The sequence below is a fragment of the Eucalyptus grandis genome, chromosome 10 (genome assembly GCF_016545825.1).
Source record: "Eucalyptus grandis isolate ANBG69807.140 chromosome 10, ASM1654582v1, whole genome shotgun sequence".
NCBI classification, from domain to species: Eukaryota; Viridiplantae; Streptophyta; class Magnoliopsida; order Myrtales; family Myrtaceae; genus Eucalyptus; species Eucalyptus grandis.
This window is the reverse complement of record NC_052621.1, coordinates 3,318,400-3,344,128: the sequence shown is the minus strand read 5'-3', so window position 1 is coordinate 3,344,128 and position 25,729 is coordinate 3,318,400. Positions and strand designations below refer to the sequence as shown.

The 25,729-nt window shown below is 42.6% G+C and overlaps 7 protein-coding genes across 7 annotated transcripts; all 7 read left to right on the top strand.

Moving 5' to 3' along the window:
* Nucleotides 1-532: 532 nt before the first annotated feature.
* Nucleotides 533-2,368, top strand: LOC104421234 (cyclin-dependent kinases regulatory subunit 1). Its single transcript, XM_010033121.3, has 4 exons — nt 533-688; nt 789-875; nt 965-1,025; nt 1,918-2,368. Exons 2-4 carry the CDS (start codon nt 823-825, stop codon nt 2,068-2,070), a joined length of 267 nt encoding a protein of 88 aa, XP_010031423.1. The 5' UTR covers nt 533-688; nt 789-822; the 3' UTR covers nt 2,071-2,368.
* Nucleotides 2,369-4,806: 2,438 nt separating this feature from the next.
* Nucleotides 4,807-5,345, top strand: LOC120289154 (the record flags this gene model as incomplete). Its single annotated transcript, XM_039303679.1, has 1 exon — nt 4,807-5,345. A coding segment is annotated over exon 1 (513 nt), but the record flags the coding sequence as incomplete, so codon positions are not given.
* Nucleotides 5,331-6,664, top strand: LOC120289070 (protein SENSITIVE TO PROTON RHIZOTOXICITY 2-like). Its single transcript, XM_039303596.1, has 2 exons — nt 5,331-6,015; nt 6,168-6,664. The coding sequence occupies exons 1-2, from the start codon at nt 5,348-5,350 to the stop codon at nt 6,172-6,174; spliced, it is 675 nt and encodes a 224-aa protein (XP_039159530.1). The 5' UTR covers nt 5,331-5,347; the 3' UTR covers nt 6,175-6,664.
* Nucleotides 6,665-7,316: 652 nt separating this feature from the next.
* On the top strand, nt 7,317-8,115 carry LOC104421231 (histone H2B.7). The gene has a single exon (XM_010033118.3). The coding sequence runs from the start codon at nt 7,404-7,406 to the stop codon at nt 7,839-7,841; it is 438 nt and encodes a 145-aa protein (XP_010031420.1). The 5' UTR covers nt 7,317-7,403; the 3' UTR covers nt 7,842-8,115.
* A 504-nt stretch (nt 8,116-8,619) lies between these two features.
* LOC104421230 lies at nt 8,620-16,853 on the top strand. The gene is made up of 7 exons (XM_010033114.3): nt 8,620-9,145; nt 10,507-13,378; nt 14,234-14,287; nt 14,439-14,787; nt 15,351-15,443; nt 15,525-15,603; nt 16,547-16,853. The coding sequence occupies exons 1-2, from the start codon at nt 8,684-8,686 to the stop codon at nt 11,617-11,619; spliced, it is 1,575 nt and encodes a 524-aa protein (XP_010031416.2). The 5' UTR covers nt 8,620-8,683; the 3' UTR covers nt 11,620-13,378; nt 14,234-14,287; nt 14,439-14,787; nt 15,351-15,443; nt 15,525-15,603; nt 16,547-16,853.
* LOC120289153 (protein SMG8-like) lies at nt 11,814-14,702 on the top strand. The gene is made up of 3 exons (XM_039303678.1): nt 11,814-13,064; nt 14,234-14,287; nt 14,439-14,702. Exons 1-3 carry the CDS (start codon nt 11,814-11,816, stop codon nt 14,700-14,702), a joined length of 1,569 nt encoding a protein of 522 aa, XP_039159612.1.
* A 3,336-nt stretch (nt 16,854-20,189) lies between the features above and the next one.
* On the top strand, nt 20,190-23,289 carry LOC120286333 (E3 ubiquitin-protein ligase RZFP34-like). The gene is made up of 13 exons (XM_039303267.1): nt 20,190-20,344; nt 20,742-20,835; nt 20,930-21,017; nt 21,105-21,164; nt 21,544-21,576; nt 21,661-21,738; nt 21,833-21,876; nt 22,067-22,107; nt 22,231-22,313; nt 22,393-22,484; nt 22,583-22,652; nt 22,775-22,816; nt 22,909-23,289. The coding sequence occupies exons 2-13, from the start codon at nt 20,792-20,794 to the stop codon at nt 23,062-23,064; spliced, it is 831 nt and encodes a 276-aa protein (XP_039159201.1). The 5' UTR covers nt 20,190-20,344; nt 20,742-20,791; the 3' UTR covers nt 23,065-23,289.
* The last annotated feature ends 2,440 nt before the right edge of the window (nt 23,290-25,729 follow it).

Here is a 25,729-nt window from a genome sequence, read left to right as displayed (position 1 = left end):
TGCCTTCTTTTTTAATAGAAGGGGCGGGCTAAGGATTGAAGCTCGGTTCACTCGGCCGAAGGTGCTCGATCATATTTCAAATCCATCTAGCAAAATTAGAAATCAATTCAACTCCTACCACGGCGTTTTTCCATAAAGGACAGTTCCAACAAAGGTCGGGACCGTCGGTTAGCTCGCCTCGATGGGGTGTAACGTCGGATTCGACCCTTTTTCGAAGACCACAGGATGTGGATGAGTGCTAAAGTGCCAACAAGGGCAATCCAAATCCGAACCACCAGCAATTTACCCCCTCAAAAGGCTCAAATGCGAGCAACATCATGCGCGCCTCTCGGACGTCTTCCGGGGAGGAGGGCCCCACCGAGCACAACGGTCCGAACGCGAGCCCCACCCCCCCACGACTCGACTCGCGATCTGATCCGCAATTAATCGCCGATCTTTTTTCTTTATTTTTCTCTTTGGCTCAGAATCGCCGGGCTTAAGCGGGAGGATTTCAAATTTTGAAAAGGAATTCCCATATTTAAAAAAAAGAAGAAAAAAACGAGGGTGCGAAACTACCGTTTTGCCCCCGCGCGGCAGTCCCTTCACTTTCGCCTTTACCCTTTTCCTCTTTTTGAAGATGCGCAGTTCCTCCTCCTCCTCCTCTCTCCATTTCCGCTCTCGATTCCTCTCCTTCCGCTAAACCCCGCAGGTGCTCCCCGATCGAATCCGATTCGTCTTCTTCGCTTAGCCCCCCCGATTTCCCTTGCTCTGATCGGCTTCGATTTCTCCTTTCGTTGTTGTTCTCGCAGCTTCGGAATTCCCGCTCGGGTTTTCGCTGAGAAGATGGGCCAGATCCAGTACTCCGAGAAGTACTTCGACGACACCTACGAGTACAGGTCGGAGCGATTTTCGCGGCCTTCGCCGTTCTGTGGTTTTTCGCTATCTCCGATTGTTGATGTTTTCTCGTTTCTGTCGGCGTGCGCAGGCATGTGGTTCTCCCTCCTGATGTGGCCAAGCTTCTCCCGAAGAACCGCCTCCTTTCTGAAGTAAGTCGGCTGAGTGTTGTTGGTGTTTTTATCGAGGAAGAAAAAAACAACAACAAAAAGTTTCGCTTTTGATCGGGTTTCGCTGTTTTGTCGCTGAAATGAAGGCGAATTATTTTTGTTGTTTTTTGGGCTTTTCTCCTTTTTGGGTGCTGTTGTCGAGTCACGCGGTGTGGTGGGTTTCCGCTGGAGGAATTTGATGTTCTATTTTTATTTTATTTTTTTGTTTTTCGTTCGTCTTGTTAGATTATTAATTATTGCAAGCCATTCGAGTGGGTTTGGGGCTAGATGAAAATTTGGATAAAGGGACGTGAGACCTCGAGTTGTGATGTTGCTCGCGATAAGAAGATTAAAAGAAGTTGTTGAAATGATCGGGATTGCATCCCGAAACAATATAGGAGTTTAATGGTGAATGTGTTGCGCTGTTTTGTCTTCTGAGTAATTGATTTCTTGCTATCAGTAGCATCCCCTAACGATAGGAATTGAACACTAAATCTGGCTTTTGAGACTTTTGTGATCATATTTATCGATTGTGTGCTTGCTTTACTTCTGCATATAACTAATGCGTTGCCATCCGAGCCATAGTAATGACCGTTTTAGATATTCTCGTGTTTGGACCCAAAGAACAGTTTCAATTAATTGCATTACGGGTTATGAAAAGTTGTAAAATTCTAACATAATATGTGATGTCGAAGATATCTAATGTAGATATTATTTAGTCGAGTGTCCTGCATCAGGATCATAATCTAGTGATTGGTTGAGTGTTCTCTCTCATATCTTTTTTGGTATAGTGGATCTTTGCAATGCTGCTCGTCTAATTTTTTATTAATGGATGGTGCGTAAGAATTGTATGTCCTCATTTGAATGATCATGTCTTCTTGTTCACATCTACCAGAATGAATGGCGTGCCATTGGAGTGCAGCAGAGTCGTGGTTGGGTTCACTATGCAATTCATCGCCCTGAACCACACATAATGCTATTCAGGAGGCCTCTGAATTACCAGCAGCAGCAAGAGAACCAGGCCCAGCAAAACATGCTTGCTAAGTAGACATGTTATATTTCTAATGCTTTGAAACAATATTACAGTATAATTAGGGTTGGAAGCTTTAGTAAATGTTAGGATGTTTTGAAACTTGTCATTGTAATTGGCAGCAATTCTCCTCTTTGGAGAATCTATCGTGGGACTTTGTTTACTGTTGGCGTCAGTGATCCAATGTTTGCACTGGTCACTCTGGTCCTTTGTTGGAGTAGCACTCGCCTTGCTTGGCTGGTGTAATTGAGAAATGACTGGTGTACATCAAGATGAATACTTAATTCTGATTTTGCGTTTTAAGTGGTTCTCACAATTATGCTGTCACATTCAACTGACAAATGCCGCTAGTTGCATGATAGATTTTGGAGAAAATTGTAGGACACCCCTTTTTGTTTTGCTGAAATCACATCCACCTTCATTCCATTTGCATGTTAGAGATTGTGTGACATGGGGACATTAGTGCAATTCATATGGGGAAGAGTAGGTTTTACATGGGTGTCACATAATCTGATGACTTGTCGATGCTCTACCATAGACTCAACTTACAGAAGTGTTCTTCATCAAGAAGATTCATGGGTCCTGCAATCTCGGGGCTTGTTTGTTTATGACCCACGTTTACCATGTCTTCATCGGGAAGCATTTTCATTGGAGCTGGGTTAACTAGGGGATAAACTTCTTTGGAGCCTCTCTAGTTGTGTTCAGTAGCGGGTGTCATTATGTTGGACACTTCTTGATTGCCGGATTCATGATGATTAGTATATTTTCTGAGAGCTGAGAATTTAGTTATGGAACTCAGTTGAATTGCAGATGTTTAGGACATTGAGGGAAAACTTTAGTGATTTTGAAAGCAAGTGAAATTTGTACCAAAAATTCATGTAGGGTGATTTCTTAGTACTGTTGACATGGCATCTTCCTGCGTGGGAAACTTTGGATTTGTGGCTTTTGATGGTAGTTATTCTTTAAACGGATGAAGTGGGGTTTGATATATAGTCCAAGCCTCTGAAGTCTGATTGAGAGAATTTTTATTTTCTGAGGATCTCTGGCGTTGTGCCTGGGGCTGACTCCGATGAAACCTAACATGGCTATCAATAATTCATTTATTAGTTGACGTGGGAGCTAGCAGAGATCAACTAGATAAGGAGTATGAATTAAGAATTGGAGATTGACCCGCGTGACAGGTAAGTCTGGGTTATAGCAGCTATTTTATATCAAGTTTCGCTAGGAATATGGTCCATCTGTACTAGGAACCATAATGTTTACAGATTTTCTTTTTTAGCCAAATGCCTACTCATTGTCTGTTACTAAAGAACTGTCTGGATGACGGTCTTCTGGGAAATAAATCGCGTCAAAAATGCAATTGAGCAATAATTGATCTAGACTTTGGCATTATAAATTTTGCCTTTTCAGATGGTTCCCTGAGAAGTGCTACTTGCTCTTTGCCTGGATTGTTGGGCTGTTTGAATCGTATAGCTAGTTCTTGGATTGCTCAATAGATGCATTTTATTTTCCCGTACCTGCATGCAACACTCCGTCATAAAATCAACCAATTCATGTGAAATCTGATGTCACTCCAGCTCCTGAAACTTTAAGCCATCATGAGTTTAAAGTGCATGCACACACGACAAATGTGGTGGTATTCTGAAAAGTGTTGAAGAAAGATTTTCAATGTAAGCCTTTTTGGTTTTTAAATGGAAATTGTCCCTCTGACTCTTACCTCGTTTTGTCCACGATTAGAAGCTAACTGGACAAGTGATAACTGGGTCCATCCAAGCTCAAAAACCCATATACAGGCTCAACTACTAGCACACTAACAATTTACTGTCGTTCTCCGCACGCGAACATTATTAGGACACGCAGATGTTGCCCTCGACTGGCTTCTTAATTCAAATGCTCCGCCGTGTACGAGTTCTTTAGGCCAGACGTCGCATTATGTAATATTCCAGTTTAACAACTTCCGCCAAGTAAATGTGATATGAAATCTACTGCTGTGCATGAGACTATGTCGCGATTTGTTGCATTTTTCCACGAGCTTATTGACGAAGTTTCAGTCTATCAGGAAGATCCATACATTCGCATGAACGTGAAGTCAAACGATTCGAGAGATGGAACGAAAGAGGACGAAACGGATGAGAAGTCGTCGAGCTCTTTGAAGAAATGGAGAGACGTGGTAAATGATGAATTTCACACGGAAAGTGGAGCGGGTTTGATGGATTCTTTATGCGAAAAAGAGTCGTCCCATGCGAGCTTTCAACTCATGCGCAAAGATTGACGCCTGAAAATGACCCTCTCTCTTCCCTTTCCCCATGGAGATAAGAGAGAGGTTTTGAAGAAATCTTGATGCTCAACTTGTAAGTTAAGATTATTATTATCAAGAGCGCCAGCGCAGCGACGCCATAGGGTTTGGTTCGTTTCTTGTTCTTTAATATCTTACCAACTTCATCTCGGACGACATCACCTTATTTTGAACGAGTCCTCATCGTCCCCAACCCGACTGCGACTGAGCTTGGTTGCGCTTGAGGGAGGTCGTATGCGGGGATGAACCCGATCTCAACGTTGACTCGAATCCATCTCTCTCCATCCTCTCACGTCTCAGAAAGAACTAGCATCGCCCTCGTTTGTCTGTACGTGCCTATATAGACCGCTTCTGTTCATAAAAGAAGAACGTCCTTAATCCCAAAACCCTTCCTTAGAAGGAACCTGGATCACCGCCCAAATTAGCAAAGTTCCGCACGTAATTCCCAAGTATTTGAGAGAAGAAGAAGCGAGGAAGACATACCATGATGCTCGATCTGGCTTCTTGTAGTTTCGTCAACGTTTCGCAGGGGATGCAGATGATTCAAGGCGATTATAATCAAGCAGGCCATGTCGTGGCGTCTAGTTCGGAAGGGGCGCTGCCGGCTTCCTCAGCAGAAGCCCACTTGAGCTCTCTGCTTTACAACCTCTCTCTTCTCAAGGACAAGGTTCATCAGGTCCGGTCGCTGGTCGCCATCCTGGTCGGGTCCGGTCGAGGCCAGCCTGAGTCAACGCCCTTGGCCTTGGCCAGCATCGGAAGCCTGATTCAAGAGATCATAGGGACTGCAACTTCCATGATGTTCTTTTGCCAACAGATGACCCTTCTCAGTCCCGCGACACCTTCAGGTACTACTACCAATAACGATAACAACAACCATCCTCTCGTTCATGAGCAGAGCTCTCTTGATTGGTATGGCGCAAGTAGCTTTATCAATTACAACGGCAAGAATGAAAGCCAACGTTCGATGAGTATAGTGAAAATGGAGGGCCGGATCAAGAAATGAGAGAATCGCCTCAGGTGGGTCACCAGAAAGATGAGAAGCCACGAGCTCACCACACGCTGAGCGGCAATAGTTATGATATTATCGAACTGAACGCGGAAGATTTGTTGGCGAAGTACACGCACTACTGCCAAATCTGCGGGAAAGGGTTTAAGCGGGACGCGAACCTGCGAATGCACATGAGAGCTCACGGGGACGAGTACAAAACCAGCGCCGCTCTAAGCAACCCCATGAAGAATACAGATAGCAACCGCAGCAAGGCGAACGATGAGCAAGAGCGTTTGAGGCCGAAGAAGTACTCGTGCCCGCAAGAGGGTTGCCGGTGGAACCGGAAGCACCCCAAGTTCCAGCCTCTGAAGTCCATGATCTGCATCAAGAACCACTACAAGAGGAGCCACTGCCCCAAGATGTTCGTGTGCAAGAGGTGCAACCGGAAGCAGTTCTCGGTGCTGTCTGATCTGAGGACGCATGAGAAGCACTGCGGGGACGCCAAGTGGCAGTGCAGCTGCGGGACCACCTTCTCGAGGAAGGACAAGCTCATGGGCCACGTCGCTTTGTTCGTCGGCCACTCACCGGCCTCATCGGTCGACCTGATGAACCCGGCAAGACTAGTTCAGCAAAAAGTTGCACCCACCATCATGCAGTTACATGGTATTGCTTATGATAGGTAATTTTTCCTCATCTTGGCATTGAAAAATCTGGTTTTTTTCCAGGGATATGTAGCGGTTTAATCTTGAAACTTAACTAGTTAGAAAGTTTACTCGAACAAAGGCTGATTAGTTCCGCGCACTGAAACTTTGCCGGTTTCTTGATTATTAGGGGATGAGGGTTGGCAGGTGTAGACATGTAGCGGAGTCATCTGACCTAGGCACACGAGCATCTTCCGTCGGCAAAAGAAGGGCCGGAACTGATGCAGCAAACAGTTCATACGTGCACAAGATCATCGGACACGCGGTGATTGGCGTTACTTCTTCTGCAAGGATAAAATTAACCTGTAGATAGCAGTTTTCTGGTGTTTGGGACTTTAGCGCATGAAATGATGCGGGGCAGCATATCCCATGTTATCATCTCTGGAAGTGAGATCGTTGATGTCGCCGACGATCAACCGTTATGTTTTTGTCTGTAGTTTGCAAGAAACAATGTAAGATTCCTGTTAGCTGTGCTTGAGGGCATGATGCCTCTGGGATCTCATGTAACATATGAACTTCACTTTAGTTCTCTTTTCTGTCTTTTGGGAAGAGCCAAGGTGCAAGAGTAGAATATCATATGCATGTTGATTTACCAACTTCTTCCCTACCCAATTTGAATTTCCTCCACAGTTCATTCTACAATCATTTAAATGATCAATGTCTTGAAAATGATATGATTTTGTGTGTGCATGATGTGTTGTAGTCTTTCGATTAATTTCTCCAATGTTCTTTTCCAAACAAAGTCACCGTTTTCCTTTTCCTCATGTGCATAGGTAAGGCATACCCATTTTCCGATTTATTCCTCATGTGCATAGGTAAGGCATGCCCATTTTCCGATTTACAAGAAACAAGTAATTCGTTCTTACAAGTTAGGTTGCCGACGTAGATACAATACACATGAACATGAATACGACATTGGAAGTAGATACTCGTTTTGGTTGACTTTTAATCTTAGTATCTTTCTTTTTCTGTCGAAATTTTTTGAAGCCAATTCCATTTTTTATTTCTTAATTTGACCCGAAATATTTTAAAATATCTGAAAATATTGTTAATTAGAATTTTACATAATTTTTTGACTTACCCGCCCCGGCAGATAAGTAATCCCTTGACCAGGTTGATCTTTCCAAATCTCTCTTAACACGCCGATTTTCAAATAAACCCGCCACGAGAAAGCACCGCTCCGTCCACGTCAGCGATCCGCGTCTCGCCCGACGAGCCAATCAAATCGCATCCCTTTCCCTCCATAAATACGATTCTCGGTACTGAGTTCACTCCCATCGCATTCTTCTCCTTCTCTCTCTCTCTCTCTCTCTCTCTCTCTTTTCGCACAGAATTCGTGCTCTGCAATCTGCGCATCTCGACTCCAATGGCGCCGAAGGCGGAGAAGAAGCCGGCCGAGAAGAAGCCGGCGGAGGACAAGAAGGCCGAGAAGGCGCCGGCGGAGAAGAAGCCGAGGGCCGAGAAGAAGCTGCCCTCGAAGGAGGCCGGCGGCGGCGGCGACAAGAAGAAGAAGCGGGCGAAGCGGAGCGTGGAGACGTACAAGATCTACATCTTCAAGGTGCTGAAGCAGGTCCACCCGGACATCGGCATCTCGAGCAAGGCGATGGGGATCATGAACAGCTTCATCAACGACATCTTCGAGAAGCTGGCCCAGGAGTCGTCGCGGCTGGCGCGGTACAACAAGAAGCCCACCATCACCTCCCGGGAGATCCAGACGGCCGTCCGCCTCGTGCTGCCCGGGGAGCTCGCCAAGCACGCCGTGTCGGAGGGCACCAAGGCGGTCACCAAGTTCACTAGCTCATAGGTGGCTCTCTCCTCTGTCGATCTTGGCGGGGCGGTCCTTGAATGTAGCGCTCGGTTCTTGACTTCTTGTGTAAAAGAAAAGGCTTGGTGGGCATTGCGAAATGGGGGAAGCCCCGGTGGGAAATTTGCGTTTTTGGTCACTTTTTGGGGAGATGAGAAAATGGCTGCTCGATCTTGGCTTGTGTAGAGAACATGTGAATGATGCAGTTTGTGAAATATCATCAACCATGGCTTCCTTGATGTATTGGCATTGATCTAAGTTCAATTGTGATAAATGACTCTACATCAAATTTTGAAAAATGGGTTCTTGATTTGGGTTCTCAAAATTCAAAAGTCGTGAATCAATTTTAATGAAGGATTATTACAGATTCTTGATTTGGAAATTTTTTACTTTTGGATAATCATGACATGAGTCGAGGTTCTATATTTGTCATCGACTCATCTAATATACATGTCCATGGGAAAATTGGAAAAATTCAAGCGCTGTCAATAAATTTTGTTCGAGCAAAGTTGAGATTGGGAATCAGAAAAAACTGCCCATTTTATTTTATCCACCGATTTGGTTTATTTCTATCCAAAATCTTATTTTTACTTTGAAAAGGAAAATCTTATATGACCATCGAGAGAAGAGAGAGAGAGAGAGAGATCATGGGCTAAGTGCTTCGTGGGCCCAAATCTCCTTTTTGGGCCGAAGGCAAAATTCAGGCCCAAAGAGCTCGAAGCGCGGACTGCGATTGATAGTCGTCGTCGTCGTCGTAGTAGTCGTCGAAGCAGCTCGCTCGTTCCGTCTTCTTCTCCGAGCCCGATGAGGTTCTCGGCTCTCGACCGCTAGGGCCACCTCCGATGGCCACGCGCCACGCGCCTCCGGTTCGGGTCCTGACCCGCCCCCTCTCGCCCCGCCGCCGCCTCCCCCTCGGATCCTGCCCCTCCCCTACTCCGCCTCCGCCGCCGCCGCCCTCCTCCTCGTCGCCGCCCGCCCCTCGCCGGAGCGTCGTGGTGGTCGGTCTCATCGCCCGGAGCGCCGACTTCGCCTCGCAGCTCCTCAACAGCGTCCTCGATCTCCACGCCTTCGGGTCCGGCGGCGCCGACCGGGTGCTCCGCGTCGGCAGCGGCGAGGCGGAGGAATGGTTCAGGTGCCGGAGGGTCAGCTATTACCACGACGAGGAGAGGGGCGTCCTCTACTTGCAGTTCTGCTCGACGAGCTGCCCCGCGGCAAGCCCGCCCTCCGAGGTCGCGTCGGGGTTCGATTCGTTCGTGGAGGAGCGCGAGTTCGGGGACCTCCAGGGATTGCTTTTCATGTTCTCCGTGAGTTCTGTTCTGCTTCGATTTCAGTATGGATTTCAGTTCAGTGAGTTGTTCAGTTCACGAGCCGGGCGCGAGGGTTCTAGAGCTCAATTTTCGCCGGAAAAAGGAGTAGGACTAGAAGCTAGTTGATATGGCAACACTTAAGTGTCTGAAATCATCGATGTGACCTTCTAACTGATGCTAGATTTCAGTCATTCGGTCAAGTCTTGATTGCTATGAAATCGCATGCCTAATGTCGGTTCGGTGTGCTAACTGCGGAATTGCATTTTAAGGATCCTTTGCGTTCCTTCTCTTGCGTCTGGGCAATGTCCTGCGAAGACAGGAAGTTTATAAAATCATGGTGATTATGATGAATATGCATTGTCACTACTGGAGCTTGTTGGTCACTCGGGTAGCATTCCTGTGTGTTAGTCGGATGTTGAATGATAAACGCATTGAGAAGTTGAACAGTTGAAATAGTTTCATTGACTTTGGGCCTCCCTGTAGAAACCTCCTTAAAGAATTTTGTCGATGAAATTGTACTTACTTCTCTTCGAGAGGAGGGCGGTGTTATGCATCCATTTTTTGATGTCTTTGAAGAATTGTCCTCCTAAAACCATTTTTGAGGACGAAATAAAACTGATCTTTTTGGTTATTTTGTTGTGCAAGAATACATTTGGAAGATCATTTGAATGAAGAGATACATTTGCTTTTCTAAATAGTTTAGAATGAGAGGTAGAATCCATAGTCTGTGTTTGTGCAATTTGTTTTCACATACCAGAGAAAGTATAAGTGAAATTGTTGCTTCGAATTATAGAAAGCAGACTGGTTTCTGAGATAAATTTCTGGAAATAAGTAATTTGGAAACATTTTGATAATGACAAGTTCACACTATAAATATTGAAAGCAGTATTGGAACATTGGCAAACAACTTTAGCATTAATTAACATGTTGCAGGTCCGTATGCATGTGAGCATTCTTTCTCAATCAGCATCATTGAGTTGGAAATACCATCATTTGATAGTACTTCTGTGGGGGCGGGGGTTGAGCTTTTATTGTTGAAAGATCATCGTTGGAGCGTGTTGCATGGTCAATTGTTTCTGGATCTTTATGTTGCATCTTGTTGATGTGCTCTCAAATTCCTGAGAAAGTAATGTTGGAGGTAAAATTCAAGCTTTAATATGATTCAAGACTCCAGTTTGCATTTCCTTGTGGACTATCGTTTGGTTAACTTGACAAATGAGGTACTTGAATGTGAAATACTGAAGTTGGCACTTGATACTGTTTCCTGAAATTTGCAGATCTATTTTTATCCGTGCAACATCTGTTTGAATTTCACTCGCGCCTCTCTTAAATATGACAAATGACACCACGTATTGCAGGTTTGCCATATAATCATACATCTTAAAGAAGGGTCGCATTTTGATACCCAAACTTTGAAAAACCTTCGCATACTTCAGGCAGCTAAGCAGGCTTTAGTGCCATTTGTGAGGTCCAAAACTATGCCGACACTGCCATCAAGACCTCAATCTTCCTCACCTTCACGACATACCTCGTCTTCAGCATCTATTCACAATGATTCCCCAGGTAGAAGTCGTAATATGAATCGTAATGCATCTGCTATATCACTTATGTCCGGTTTAGGTTCATCCACATCTTTGTTTCCCGGACAGTGTACTCCTGTCATACTCTTCGTCTTTGTTGATGATTACTTGGAGGTGGCACATGCAAGCTCTCATGTGGAGGAGGCTTCAGAAACCTCCTCAGTTAATGTCAGTGCTAATTTAAGCAGTTCCTCTAGATCAGCCTTGCCTACAAAAGCTCCTGGTTCTGTAGTTGTGCTAGCACGCCCTATTAGTAAGTCTGAAGGTGGTTTCAAGAAGAGGCTACAGTCATCTCTCGAGGCACAGATTCGCTTTCTCATTAAAAAATGCCGAACACTCTCGGGATCCGAAACTAGTCATGCTGGGTCAAGAGGGGGTGCCTCAAGTTCTGCACCATTATTTCTGCTTGATGCTTCAAGGCCTGTTGTTCTGCTTGATAGAACAACAATTCGGAGAGGCGAATCTCTTAAATTTGCAACGGACCTTGTGGAAGATGTTTTGAAAGGAAAAGCAACTTCAGATTCTCTCTTGCTTGAAAGCCACGGTCAGAGTAACAACAAGGAGGATATAATATCCATAAAGGAATTCATTCATCGGCAGTCTGACGTCTTGAGGGGTAGAGGGGGACCAGTGGCAAACACCAATGGTGGCTCAGCTGCTGGTGTTGGCATGGTTGCTGTTGCTGCAGCTGCCGCAGCTGCTTCAGCTGCATCTGGCAAAGCAGTTACAGCTCCTGAACTTCCAAGTCTGGAATCCTGGCTTTCTTCCAGTGAGATTGTCCTGCATGGGATCCTTACGGGAAAACGTGGATGTATAGATGAAATTGAAGTTAACAAGAGAAAGCCTAGGCAGCGAAGTATCAACTCCCTCAGGTTGAAGGCATCGCATTGAAAGGTGCAGAGCCCATAGATGTTGCAGTGTCTTGGTTGGAGAGAGGAAAAGGTCTCAACATGAAATTTTCAACTTCATGGTGCCAGAAAGCCCTTCCGTCTGCCAGAGAGATCTATTTGAAGGACTTGCCTGCTTGTTATTCAACTTCTCAGCATGAAACTCATTTGGCAAAGGCTTTGCATGCTTTTCGCTCAATGGTAAAAGGACCTGCAGTGCAACATTTTTTGAAGATGTTAAAGGATGAATGTGTATCCATCTGGACATCTGGAAGGCAACTGTGTGATGCCGTGAGTTTGACTGGAAAACCATGTGTTCATCAAAGACACAGGGTTGAGGAAGTTGATTCCCTTTCGGCAGATGCCAAGCCACATTCAAGTGGATATGTTTTCCTCCATGCATGTCCCTGTGGCCGTTCACGGCAATTACGAGCTGACCCTTTTGACTTCAAATCTGCCAACGATGTCAACTGCTCTTCAGATTGTGAAAAGCTACTCCCTGCACTTCAGTTACCCAAAATAAGCAACAGAGAACCTATTAATGCATCCTCATGGCGTTTGTTACGTCTTGGGAATTCAAAGTACTATGATCCTTCCAAAGGTTTACTGCAGAGTGGCTTCTATCCCACTGAAAAATATCTTCTGAAATGGACGATTTACCTGGAAAAGCAGAAGAAGATGGATGATTTACCACCAAAGACAATTCAACTAGATGAAACAGTTAGGGCAGACACGGACCTGGTATCTGATTTTAATGCATCTACGGACATGAAGAGGAACTTTAATATGAAATCATACTCGGGACATGTGCAGCATGGCATTGACAATTCAGGGAAGACTGATGATATCTTTTCTGACAGCAAAACAATTAGCTTTGGGAGAGGTTTTCCCAATTTTATGATCAAAAGACCTTTTTCCGAGGTAGTTGCTGGATCTACAGCTGCTGATTCGGCTTTTCCTCCTCTCCGGCAGAGGAAACAGCCTCCATTAGTTACAGAAAAGGTGATTAAGCAAACCAATACAGCAGGCAGTGCTCCAGAACAGATACACACATATGTTGATAAGAAAGCATCAAACAGGTTTCAGGGTATTTCTGATCAACTTGATTCAAATAGGATTGGTTCTGATAATTTTCACATGGGTAACCCTTTTGTACGGATAGGTAGTAATGTTATATCCGTAAACACGAGTGCTGGTGAAATGATCTCATCAAAAGCATCCTTGAAGAATGTCCCAGCTTATTTTGGGTTTGAGTATGAGTGTCCACATGGACATCGTTTTCTGCTGAATCGAAAGTATCTTGATGAACTTGGGTCATTGTATTCACCACAAAACGATTCTGACTTTTCTCCATCGGATGTGACTTCTGAGTCTAGTCAATTGGATGAGAATGGTGGTCATAATAAAGTTCAATTGGGCTCAGATGGGATAGCATCCACCAGAAAGAAGGTAAGAAATATGAACAAATCAAAAGAGACCCTGGCCAATGGTAATCTAGTGCATAATCAGTCAACAAACTTACCTGGTAAAAGAAAAGAACATTATCAGACAACAAGCAGGTTGTCAAGAGCTCCTGAGTTTGTGGAAGACTTGGAAAACGTCTTCAATCCGTCAGCCTTGATGATGGTGGCTGCACATCCTCTCTCTTGAACAGGAAATTACCTATATATATGAACTGTCCACACTGCAAGTTCTTGAAGAAGAAGGATACATCAAATGTTCAATTTGCTAGCACTGTATCACAGCTCCAAAGGATTTTTCTGGTATCTGCCTTTCACTCTTATATTTACCCAGCCTGTCTTATCTAGTTTACTGGAAATCAGCATTGCAGCTTATTCTCATGAATTTTAGGCATTCTATATGATTTCTTTGGGGCTGGTGAATTTCCTTGTTGCAAAAAGCTATTTTGTGAAAGTATAAATTCCTTCTCTCTTCATTTTATGAGCAAGGCCCACAGTAAATTCAAGATTGAAGTGGAAATGAAATTATCTAACAAATGCAAGAAATTGTGAGAACATTTTTACGATGCATGTTTTTTGGAGACACCAATTGTTATTCCGCATTTCTGTTGACAACAGAACTGAAAAATTAAGGGCATCTCTGCATATTCAAAATTACGGAATGATGACACCAATGGTCCTTGAGCTTAGGCTCCATGTGCAATCTCATTCTTGAATTTTTAATTTGTTTGATATGATCCATTAACTTTAACCCAATGTGTAATGTCATTCCTGGACTTTTAATTTGTTTAACGTGGTCTCTAAATTTTTGGTACACGTACAATTTAGTCTATAGACTATATGAAGATATCCATTGATGAAGATATCTATCGTTATCCTTACATTGATTCAAGCTCAAAGACAACATTGAACATTTTTATGTGATTTAGGAGTCAATTAAACAAGTACCAGAAGTTCAGGGGCCACATTGAAAATTAATGTAGGGATGACATTGCACATTACGTTAAAGTTTAGGAACTATATTGAACAAATCAAATGTTTAGGGACGACATTAATATGGGTCCAAAGTTCAAAGATCATTTGTGCCATTTTTCCCTTCAATATTATTGTGCTTCAATCCCTGACTCTCTGCAGACTAACATGTGAACTTTCTTCTAGGTTACTCCTCCTTTTCCAGTCGTATTAGCCATTGATCCAGTTGTACAATTTGAGGTATGTCTTGCCTTTTTTTTTTATTTGGGAGGGGGGGCAGGCGGTGTTGGTTGGGGTTGTCATTAGGTTCCTGTATTATCTTTGATTATCTTCACATGAACAACACTAGCATAAGTAAGATTAATACAAAAAAATTCCCTGCACTTTTCAGGCATCTTGTCTACCTCTATCCATTCCTGATTGTGGACAGAAATTGCAATTCAACCTTGGATGTCAAGTGATTTTACCAATGGAGAGCTTTCTTGTGCTTAGGCTTCCTTTTATCTATGGCATACAACTTGAGGACCAGTCGTTGCATCCTCTTAAGCCCTTCGAACATCAGCCTGAGAAAACTGCCTGGATAAAAGAATGCACGACTTTGATGATTGTGTCCAAGGAAGGTGGCCCTACTGAAGGGGATTCTGCACTAGATTGAATTAACCGATACTCTATAATGGCTGCTAAAGTGGTTCTCTTCTTGAAATCGACAGAGGCAACTTGTGCTAAGAGCTGCACCTAGGGTCAGTAATCTCGCCTTTTATTGTACTGCCTTGTATTTAGAAGTTTATTGCAATTGGCCCATGTTTTTTGTTTTTCTTAAAAGTAATTTTTATTGCTTGTTTATGTAGCTTCTCGTAGATCTTTTAGAGCTCATGTGTGGCTAAGAAAGTAGGCAGTGGGATTGTCTTTTCCGCCATAATGAACTGGGAAACGTGATCCTATACAATGTCCTCTAGGTTCTACTGCTTGCACCTGATCAGTACTATGGGTTCTGGCTGTCAAAGACTTCCAATAGTACAATATGATTTCCCCGAGCGTTGGGTCTTCCTTTTGATTCATCCTTATATCTATTCGTATGGGAGTATGACTTCGCTGTTTGGTATGTATGGTGAGGAAATCATGTTAAGAGCGAGTGAAGGAGAAAGTTCCCCTCTGAGTTGCCCCTTTTTCTCAAGTATTACACTTATGTTAGGCATAGCAATCTTATTCAAACACGAATAAATCTCCATGAAATTTTGTTTAGTTCTCAACACTGATATATATTAGTAGGGAGATGATGTCTTACGGCTTTCATTTTTAACAGCGTGATTCAATTGTACCTGGTAAAGACTGCCTAATTGATTTTTGCAATGTCTGATGAGATGGTAACATTTGAGTATGCACACAGAGTTGCCAGGTAAATTCCTTTTGCACTTTTAATATGTTGTTGCTCCCTTTCTAGTGGTGTGACTGGGTGCCTGCTATACACGCTATACAGGCTATACAAGTCCCTGGACCTCTCTGTGGTGTGTGCATCGGAGGGGTGAATCAGAAGGAAGCTAAGCTGCATCAAGATGGTATGTTATGGAGGTCCTCACTTGAGTACGTTATTCTAGTAGTGCATGTAGGTGAGACTGGTGGAATCAATCCCTTTCAGGCAGTTGTAACAGGAGTTGTTCCGTTCTGGTTCCTAATTCTGATTACTAATTCTAAAGTAGTTTGTAGGCACACTAAAATAGAAACTAAAAGTCTGGGCACTTGATTCTGCAAAGTTTCTTCCACTAATACCAAAGGAGAAGAGAATTAATTAATCTGAGTGTACAATCCCATGGTACCTGCTTCCAAACCTCCTATCACAGTGATCCAACTCTATTACCATCGAGTCTTCAAGCACTGTATTGAATGTATCCCTCTCATTCCACCAAATTCTCAATAATAACGTGGCAGCTTCCAATGGCCATCATCCAAATGCTGCACTATCCTACAGACAACTGAATGAGCCGAAGTGTGCCCCATTCGATCTCTGAAAATCCAGTTCTTGACCCAAAACTCCAAAGGAGAGATGTTTCCTATTCCTGTTGAAGCAACATCCTACTTTTAAGTCCTCATCGCATTAACGTGGGTGCCACTGTGTCGCCATGCTCCAGTGATGGTCCACGGCCACCTGAATTGTCTGAACACCCAATAACGTTTTGTATGCCTTGGGATTTATCCCTTGAAGTTCATAGAGTATCATCTCAACGTGATTAACATGGAGTCTCCACCTTATCTCTTTCTTGTCGGGTTGACAACAACATTATGGGTTGTGCCCTCCCATTCTGAGCCCCCTGCTGCGGGAAAAGCTAAATCCTCACCATTTGTCTGGTTTTATCCATGTTCTTGGCATGATCATGTTTGAATGGGTTGGAAGGTAATTTCGTGTTAAATAGCATCTAGTCATTCTTCTTTTCTGTGCACCCAACCGTGCACAAGGCTCTCTCTCTCTCTCTCTCTCTCTCATTGTTCCTTTGATCATTGCAGTTATCTCCATAACTTAAGCTTCCCAAGAAATCGGCACCAGCACAGATACTCCGATCCCACTAAGTGGAAGACCGAGTAAAGCCACCACAGAGCTGTACAGGAGTTGTATCAAGCTAGAAGAGTACATTTTGGAATCGCTACTCCTTTTCTTTCGTCCCTTTACAAGATGGAATGTTGCATACTAAGTGCTATAAATGTTTAGCTGCTGTGACACTTAACTAAAACTTGAATGCGGAATCACGGGAACACTCGTTACTTTCGTCTGCAGATTTTAGATGATGAATTCATTCCTTCCTTGATCAATCAACTGACTGGTACCATGGAGGTCATTATCTCCTTCCATTTTGAAAAAGAAGAGTAGATGAGATGTACTTTTCTTAATATGTCTAGAATGACTCATAACTGTTCCATGAGAAACTACGAATTTGCTTAGAATGTTACTTGTTAATCGATTGAATCAGGAAGGCTAGTTTGTTGACAATTAAGTTTAAGTACAATTTTTTTTTCCCCTTTTCAATCAAAATTCAAAAGTATTATTGGAAATTTCAAAATTAAATTGTGAAAGTTTCGCGTCTCGAGATTTAATTTAAGTAAAAAAATGAGCAAAAAAATGGTCTATTCGGACACGCCATTTTCAACTAAAAGAAATCCAAGAAAAGGAGTTCCTCACTTTGGATAAGATAAGGGTATGGCCATGAGGAGAGAGGGGAGTCCAGCTATTGAGAAGTCTGTTCGTTTCCTCGTTCTCCGTTGACTGGTTACGGAAAACTGTCAGCCATCGGTCGAACTCGTCCCCCACCAAAAAAGAAGCCTTTCCCCCCAAAAAGGATACTTTCTATGCTTTGCTTTTCTTATCCTTAGCGGTCCTCCTTCACTTTCCATTAGGACCACTCCTTATCCTCCCTAACATCCCGTGATTAGATGACGATAACGGGTATCTCAACGACATCTTTTTTTGATAGTTTAGATGGGATAATTCGTTATTTCATTTTCAGAAGTTTCGATAACGTCTTTGAACTTTCTAAATACATTATCGCCAAGAGGGTTTCGTCATTATTGTACCTAAAGTGAAATCCGGACATAGGAAAATGGCTAAAAGCACGTGGGATTCTATCTTGAGTTGGAAACATCGATGCAAAGGTTGGAGAGTTCGAATTTCAGCATCACCATCGTGTGTGTCACTTGCCGCCTAGGACGAGTCACAACACGAACGGTCAATGACATCCAATGAGGATGAGGACAAGATGGGAGGGCGACGGTGGGGGAGTGGGTCCCAGTCCTTGTCAGCACATAGTCAGATCCTATCCGCTCCGCTCTCTTTTTCTCTATCTCTTTTATTTTTTTTTTTTCTTTTCCTCTTTTTGTTTTTTTTTTTTTTGGTCCAATTCCTCTTTTTGTTATGGGCCACCGAAAATATCTTCCTTTTTTTTTTTTTTTTTTCCTCTTTTTGTTATGGGCGCACCGAAAATATCTTCCTTTACTTCTTCGCTTGGGGGATCCTCGGAACCTTCAAAAGGGACAGTGGTCCAACCGCCGCCACGTGTTCCCCCGGCGACAAGCTTGAACACCACGCACCGTGACTTTGTAAAATTAATTGATTTATATCATTTTAAAAAATAAATGAAAAAAAGTTTCAATCACCCTCGACAGTATTTACCCATAAATTATTATTGCCCCTCTTTACAATTCAATCTCCATTGCCATTGATACTTGTGGCGTGATAAGCACATATTTACATTTGAAATTTCAATTTAGTAATATCATTTGTATAGGTAAGGAAATCGAATTTGGATAGTGCATTACATCTCATTTGAAGTGACTTGCCTTATCCCTTTTGACGATGACAAGGAAATAGATTCCTTTGTAGCTTGCACAGCTCTCTTATCTAGAAACATTTTATTCCTTCAACGATCAAAATAGGGGCAAATTTGTTCCTTGCGAAATGAGCAGTGGTATTGGCGAGACCAACATCATTGGAGAGAAAAAGATACCAAAAGTCAATAGCCGACGTGACGACCATGTGGCCTTAGCCAGTCTCTTTTGAAAAACGAGATTGTTTTGACCAAATTTACATGAAATTATCGGATAGAAAAACATCCTAAGAGAAAAAAAAGAAAAGAAAAGAAAAGGTAATGAGAGAACAAACAAAATGACAAGGAGCAAAATAATCGAAATTAAAATGGAGGGATAAAATATAAAAATTACAAAATTAAAAAAAAAAGGAAGAGAGAGAGAGAAAGAATAAAAGCAAAGGGTTTGGTCCTTTTTCTAATAAAACAATAATGATGGACAAAATTGAAAATTTGAAGAATTGATGATGGTAGTTTTTGAAGAAAAAAATGAGTTTCAGCATTCCAAATACAGATTTTCACTTGAAATCTCATTCAAAATGATTGTCAAACAGTTCGACATTTTCTCAAATGACTTTGAATGCCGAAAGCTTATTAAGAATGATGAACCAAATGCACCTAAGATTGAAAGAATATGTTTATTTCGCAAGAAATGAATAATTTTAAAATTAAGTTTTTAAAATTAATTGATTTGTATTACTTTAAAAAATGAGGAACAAAAATATTTCATCATTCGCGAAAATATTTAAATATAAATTGTTACTTTGCCCGCTTTTGGTGAAATTATTTTTACAATTCAATCCCCATTGCCTTTGCTACTTGTGGCATGATAAACACAAATTTACACGTGGAATTTCAATTGAGTGATATCATTTATATAGGTAAGGCAAATCGAATCTAGATAGTGCATTAGATCCCAATTGAAGTGACTTGCTCTATCCATTTGGATGACCATGGGGAAATAGATTCTTTTGCAACTTGCACAACTATCATATCTAAAAATAGTTTTTTTTTTTTTTTTTTTTGGTAATCCAGGAACTACCGTGCAGTAGTAGTGGCAATTAGCGGCGTAAACCCCGGGGGCGAATTAAGCCACCATCACAAACCCACCACAGGTGAGTCACGTGAATGCGACGCCTCTAAGATTCAAACTCCTTTCCTTCGTGAGGGGGGAGAGAGCTCGAAGCCACCGCGCCACCGGCTAACGGCGGTGGTCATATCTAAAAACAGTTTATTCATTCAACGATAAAAAAAAAAAAAAATCCGAGTGGGGAGGGAACAAGTCGTGGTATTGGCGAGACCAACATCGTGGGGAGAAAATTATAACAAAACTCCATAGTCGGCGTGACGATTAAGTGGCCTTGACCGGCCCCTTTGAAAAAGCGATGTTGTTTTAATCGAATTTATGTGAAATTACTGGATAGAAAAACAACATAAGAGGGAAAAAAATAGAGAGTCAAATGTCTCCATGGAGTCCATATAAGAACAAACAAAATCATAAGTAGCAAAATAATCGAAATCAAAATGGAGGGAGAAAATATTTATAAAAAAAAAAAACAAAGAAAGGGAGGAAGAGAGGAAAAAGGATAAGGGGGTGGTCAAGTACTGTGCAGCGCACGCTCGGGCGTCGGCGCGTGGGGATTCACGATTCCTTCCCCTCCGACCCAACAACAAAGCACCCGCCGTCTCGAGAATGCCCTCGACGGTTATCCGTTAACCCCACCGCGAAAAGGCCCCTTACCAAAGCGACGTGACCCTTATCGTCAAATCATGTGATCTGTACTCTCTCTCTCTCTCTTCCCGCCATCCGGTCGGAACCAATGGGCTCTATAAAAACCGCCGGCTGCGCACGGCGAAAGGCAAGTAGCAAAAGCCAATCCACTTTTCGCTTCGGCCATAAATTCGAACAGTCTTCAGCTCCGATCGTTCAAGGCGCGATCTTTATCAGGTGGGTTCGTCTTGATTTCGGGTAACAGTTGTTTTTAAATTCCGACGAGGGATCGATGTTTTCCTATCTAAGCATGTCTCGCGCGATCGATTGTCGGGGCAGGAATTCGAGGTGTCCCCGCGTCAGCCTTCCCTTACGTCCTGGTACGAGGAATGGCTGGAGCTGCGCGTATAAATTTGTCCTCCTCTTTCGCTCGTTTCGCAGTCGACCAGCCTCGTTTGATTGTTTCTTTGCTGGGTCTGTGCGTGTTCTGTTGAGGGATTTCGGTCGTTAGTCGCAGCTGGGTCTCTCTCTTTCTGACTGACTTCGTTGTCGTCGTCGTCTTTCATCTGCCATTTTTCTTTTGGTGGGTCTGCTTCTGATCGTCTGCTGCGGATGTTGTTGCGGCTTAATGCAGATTGAGGAGGCGGAAAAGAGGGGGTGTGAAATATCAAGATTTGACAGAGAATGGAGGGCGGAAGAGCGGTGGATCTGGGATCTGGGGTTCTCGGGTTGGTACCATAGTTTGTTCGCGAATTTGTGTATTAGTTGTGAAAAGAAGTTTTTTTTCATTGGCATTTTTGTGTTTCTTTTTTTGCTGGTTAGGTGTGCACATTATAGGAGAAGATGCAAGATAAGAGCACCATGTTGTGACGAGGTCTTTGATTGCAGGCACTGTCACAATGAAGCGAAGGTATAGAAATGCAGAGAAATTGATCAATGCTTTTGTTCACGATTCAATTATTATGACTGATGCCCTAGAATCTTTGATATGATGCAGAATTCGCTCGAAACTGCGCCACTAAAACGGCATGATGTTCCACGACACGAAGTGAAACAGGTATGCATGATTCACCGGCTTACATTCTTAGTGAATAGGTTTATTTGTTTTGTCCTTGTTTCTCCTAGGGGATCTGGGTTTTGGTAAGGCATGGATGGATTTTCCTGTTTACATTTTCAGTTACTGCGAATGAAATGAGAGCAGGATAGTTTGACAGCAGTTAAGACAGCCAATCGTATTGGTTTCGATTGAGATTGACTGACAATAATGTTGTTTACCTGCCGAGTCATATGCTGAGGCACAATCTCCCTCTCTTATTTTTAGATCAAATATACAATCATGAAATGATTCTGCTTCATTGATGGTTTATTTCCAATTACTTTATGATTGTCTACTTGTTCTGCTTTTTTATGGTGCTTTTATCTCATTGGCCTTTCAGGTCATCTGTTCTTCGTGTGGCACCGAACAAGAAGTAAGCTGTGAATTTTAAAAACTGAAAGATATGTAATTGAAAAACAGCGTATGATGGTACTTACCTAAATGTTCAATACGCCAGGTTCAACAAAACTGCCAGAATTGTGGGGTTTGCATGGGGAAGTATTTCTGCACCAAGTGCAAGTTCTTTGATGATGATGTAATTATTGTTCTCTCGATTTTTCCTTCAGTTCTTTCCCAGTCTCTGCCCCATGATTGCATCAGCTGACCTTACAGTTGCTCCACATTCTCAGGTTTCAAAGAATCAATACCATTGTGATGAATGCGGTATCTGCAGGTAAATCAACTAGCCAATGTTGCTCATAGTTGAATTTCTGGGGTGTCTCGAGTAGTTCTGCAACGTTCTCATTCTGTCATCATTTGTTTCATAAGCAACTATTTTTTTGTTAATTTTCACCAAATGCACACTTATATATCATATATTTCGTCATTATATTTAATCCTCAATCCGTCTGTTGCTTCTACAGAACTGGAGGCAAGGAGAATTACTTCCACTGTAAGAAATGTGGTGAGTGTGGCTTCTAGGAAAACCATGTTTTTGGTTTTTCCCCTTTTGCTTTTGTAGCACTCTCCAGATTCTAGTTTGATTGTAAAAGACTTACCTCTGATATGCTTAGAACATTTGTTATAGGATGTTGCTATTCAAAGTTAATGAGGGATGCCCATCGCTGCGTCGAAAGGGCAATGCATCACAATTGCCCTGTATGCTTCGAGGTAAGATACAGAGCCAAAATTCTGCATTGATATTGTCAATTAAATTTGGAATTGCTAAATTTTCTAAATTAATCTGCAGTACCTGTTCGACACAATGAAAGATATAACTGTCCTACCTTGTGGACACACCATACATTTGGAATGTGTCAAAGAGATGGAGCATCACTGCAGGTAAGTACCATATGTCTCACTCACTCGCTATGCCTTGCAGTCGACTAAATATTAGTTTCCCTTGAGATTTACATCAAAATCATTCTCGGATTCTGCAGGTACTCATGCCCTGTTTGCTCAAAGTCAATCTGCGATATGTCTAATATGTGGAGGAGACTCGATCAAGAGGTAATAATTTGAACAGGATCTCTGTTTTTTCTTTTTGTTTCTTTCAATAGATTTTGCTTGCACCAAACGGATCTGTGCTGTGTCAGCTGAAATCGCTTGTTGATTCTTGAATATCATCACAGATTGCAAAAACTCCAATGCCTGAAGCATACCAAAACAAGATGGTGAGAATTTACTCTATATAGTCAAGAGCATTCGTTCAAAGTCATGAAGCCCTTGTTCAAAGTTTCTAAATTGAACTCATTGTGCTTGATAGGTTTGGATACTCTGCAATGATTGCGGAGCACAATGCGAAGTCCAGTTTCACATTGTGGCAAACAAATGCACAAGTTGCGAGTCCTATAATACACGACAGATGCAAGGCGGTCCTCCAGCCTCATGTTCATCCGGCACACCTGAGGTCGTGAGATGACCACTACAGTCAATAGTTTTACACAGAGCAGCGCATCCTCTTTAATTAGAGTCGGGGCATGAGCGATAGATAAGGGTCTTTGAGACACCTTGTATGGTTATGTTATCTTGTAAAAGCTTTCCCTTAAAAGGGAATTCATTTTTTTGTGGCATTATCCTGTAGTTTTTATGGTTCTTGCCGTACGAGAAATTCTGATCATTTATATCAGATCTGTTTCTTGATCCATCGCATTTGCCCTTTCTTCACTCATGCAAGCGGATTAGGCAACCGGGCCAGAGTTAAGAACCTGTCCGAAAACGAGGCTAAGCAAATTTGTTCTCTCTTAACCATTGAATTCAAGCAACGGTTTTCTTGCCCAGGCATATGTTAAGCGTACAAGTCATTCGAAAACTTTGCACGATGTACGCTAACGCTATCTCTACCTAAGAATTTATTTATTTTTGGTCAGACTGCCTAAGAGAGTGAGTTGAACAAAATCAAGGGAAAATGAAAGTTAGGCTGTGCGGGAGAAGTTCTCGTAATCAGCTTTAGATTTCTCTGTTTTCAGAATTTTCACTGTTAAGAGATACTCATTCTGATGTTAAAAATTCTAGGGGAACACGAAAGAACTGCCAAAAAGTCTCGGGACAAACATTACCCACTGCCCTCAAAATTTGAAATTTATTTTTCTACTATTAAAATAGATAAATAACCGCACGCGCATGTATATGTGTGTGTTTGTATATATATTGATTCATGAGTATCCGAACCATATCACAGAAAAACAAGAGGTAAAACAGACCCTGCAGTTTATGAAGTCGAGATCTAGGGGAGCGTACTCACGGTTTCAACGCATTAATATATTCCAAACTAAAGGAAAAGTAAACCGTCCCTGACAAAAATGGCCTCGAACGTGGGATTTTGTCGCTGTCCAAAGCGCCTTTGGGGTCAATTAGATGCAGCGTGTCAATTTATGACAAACGGCCCCCGCACACTGGTCTCTTAAACCGAACATCATTTAAAGTCCCATAAAAGAATCGATTGAGCGGACCCCGAGTATATCCACCCTGAAACGGGCATCCTGCGGTGCCGCATAAGCCCATTTATGGGATTTAACCTCGATTTGGCTTCCTCAGCGAACATCATTTAAAGTACCCGCATAAAGAATCGATTGAGGCCTGGTCTCTTCTCCAAGCTTTTGTCTCTCTCACAGTTAGTGCAGCACCGTCGTCATTCGAGAGTTTCTAAAAGCAGAGTTTAGTAAAAGCTCTCGCGCATCGTGCTTTTTAGATTCTTTTTAGTCAATCTGGCCAACATTTATTACCAGTGGGACATCCTGATTTAACTATAATTTCTCGATTCTTCAGGGAAAAAAGAAGGGGAATGATAACAGACTGATTTGCAATGGTTTTGACTAGATATTTCAGATTTTTTTCCAAGACTTTGATAATTTCAACCTCGAGGACAGAGACGCGCAAACATTGTACTTGGTATAATGCATGACGATTGTAGTTATGCAATCGGTATAACATGTAGAGCGAAAGAATGGGGATACGAAGTGATCACATCCCTCCTAGTGGCGCAGGATAATGTATGCGACAAACAATATGGACATGCACCTCTGTCCCTTCAAAGACGACTCGGCATTAGAATCGGAGATGAGTATCGTGTGTTCCCTTTCTGCCCATATACATGCTCTACTCCTAATTGAAGTTCCTACGCCAACTCCAGTTTTCGGTCCCAAATGTAAAGAAGATGAAATGGCAAGCAGGACCCCACCTTCTCAGTGGAATCCCCACTCGATCAAACATTCAATACCACACTGTTGAGGCGACAGGGAACTCGAAGATGGCGCCCCAAAAGTCGACGTTTGACCCTGGTGCACTAACACTACACTCGAGAAACCGTGGTCGTGTCGACTTTCCAAAGGACCTTTTCATATGGTAGGTCAGAGTCAACTGCATCACATGGGATCCTATTTTTCTGTTCCCTTTTCGGTTTCCCACATGGTTTCATCTTCGCTTGTAAATGATGGAGAAATTTCAATGATTCTCCACATGTAAAGCATGTTCATCCATGCACAAAACATCCAATGATGCATTTAATATGTAAACATCTCCATCCATGCACAGAACAGTAAACGATGTATTTGCTTTTGTTGTGTAAGAGTCTCAAGACAAAACAGTTGGTTCTCATTGGATTTGCAGGGAGGAACAGTCCTAGGAGGTGATGCAGCACTGTGGAAGCACCGCAACTGAGGAGAAATGCCATAAAGAGAGAGATCCACTTTCTATAAAGCTGAACCCAAAAATTCGCTCAACATCACCAGAGCTTGTCCCCCCACTACACAAGAAACCTTTTCTTCTCTCCTCTTTTTCTCAACTTTCCAGATGTATGGAGTATCATCAAGAGGGCCCGCCAACTCAATTCAGGTAGCATTCAAAATTCAAATGAAGCTTTCCAAAAGTTTCACATGCTTCACCCACAAGCAGAGACGACGTGGAATCGGTGCATCTTACCTTTGATGATTTATAAGTCTCTTTAACAGCTGCCAACTTCGATGTGGGAAGGTGCTTTAGATTGGATTATAACCCGAGCTCCTGAAGCAAGCCTGTTTAACAAAATGTATAACAATTTTCAACCAACATGAACATACAGATCCCCATCCCTCAATGAAATTGACGAA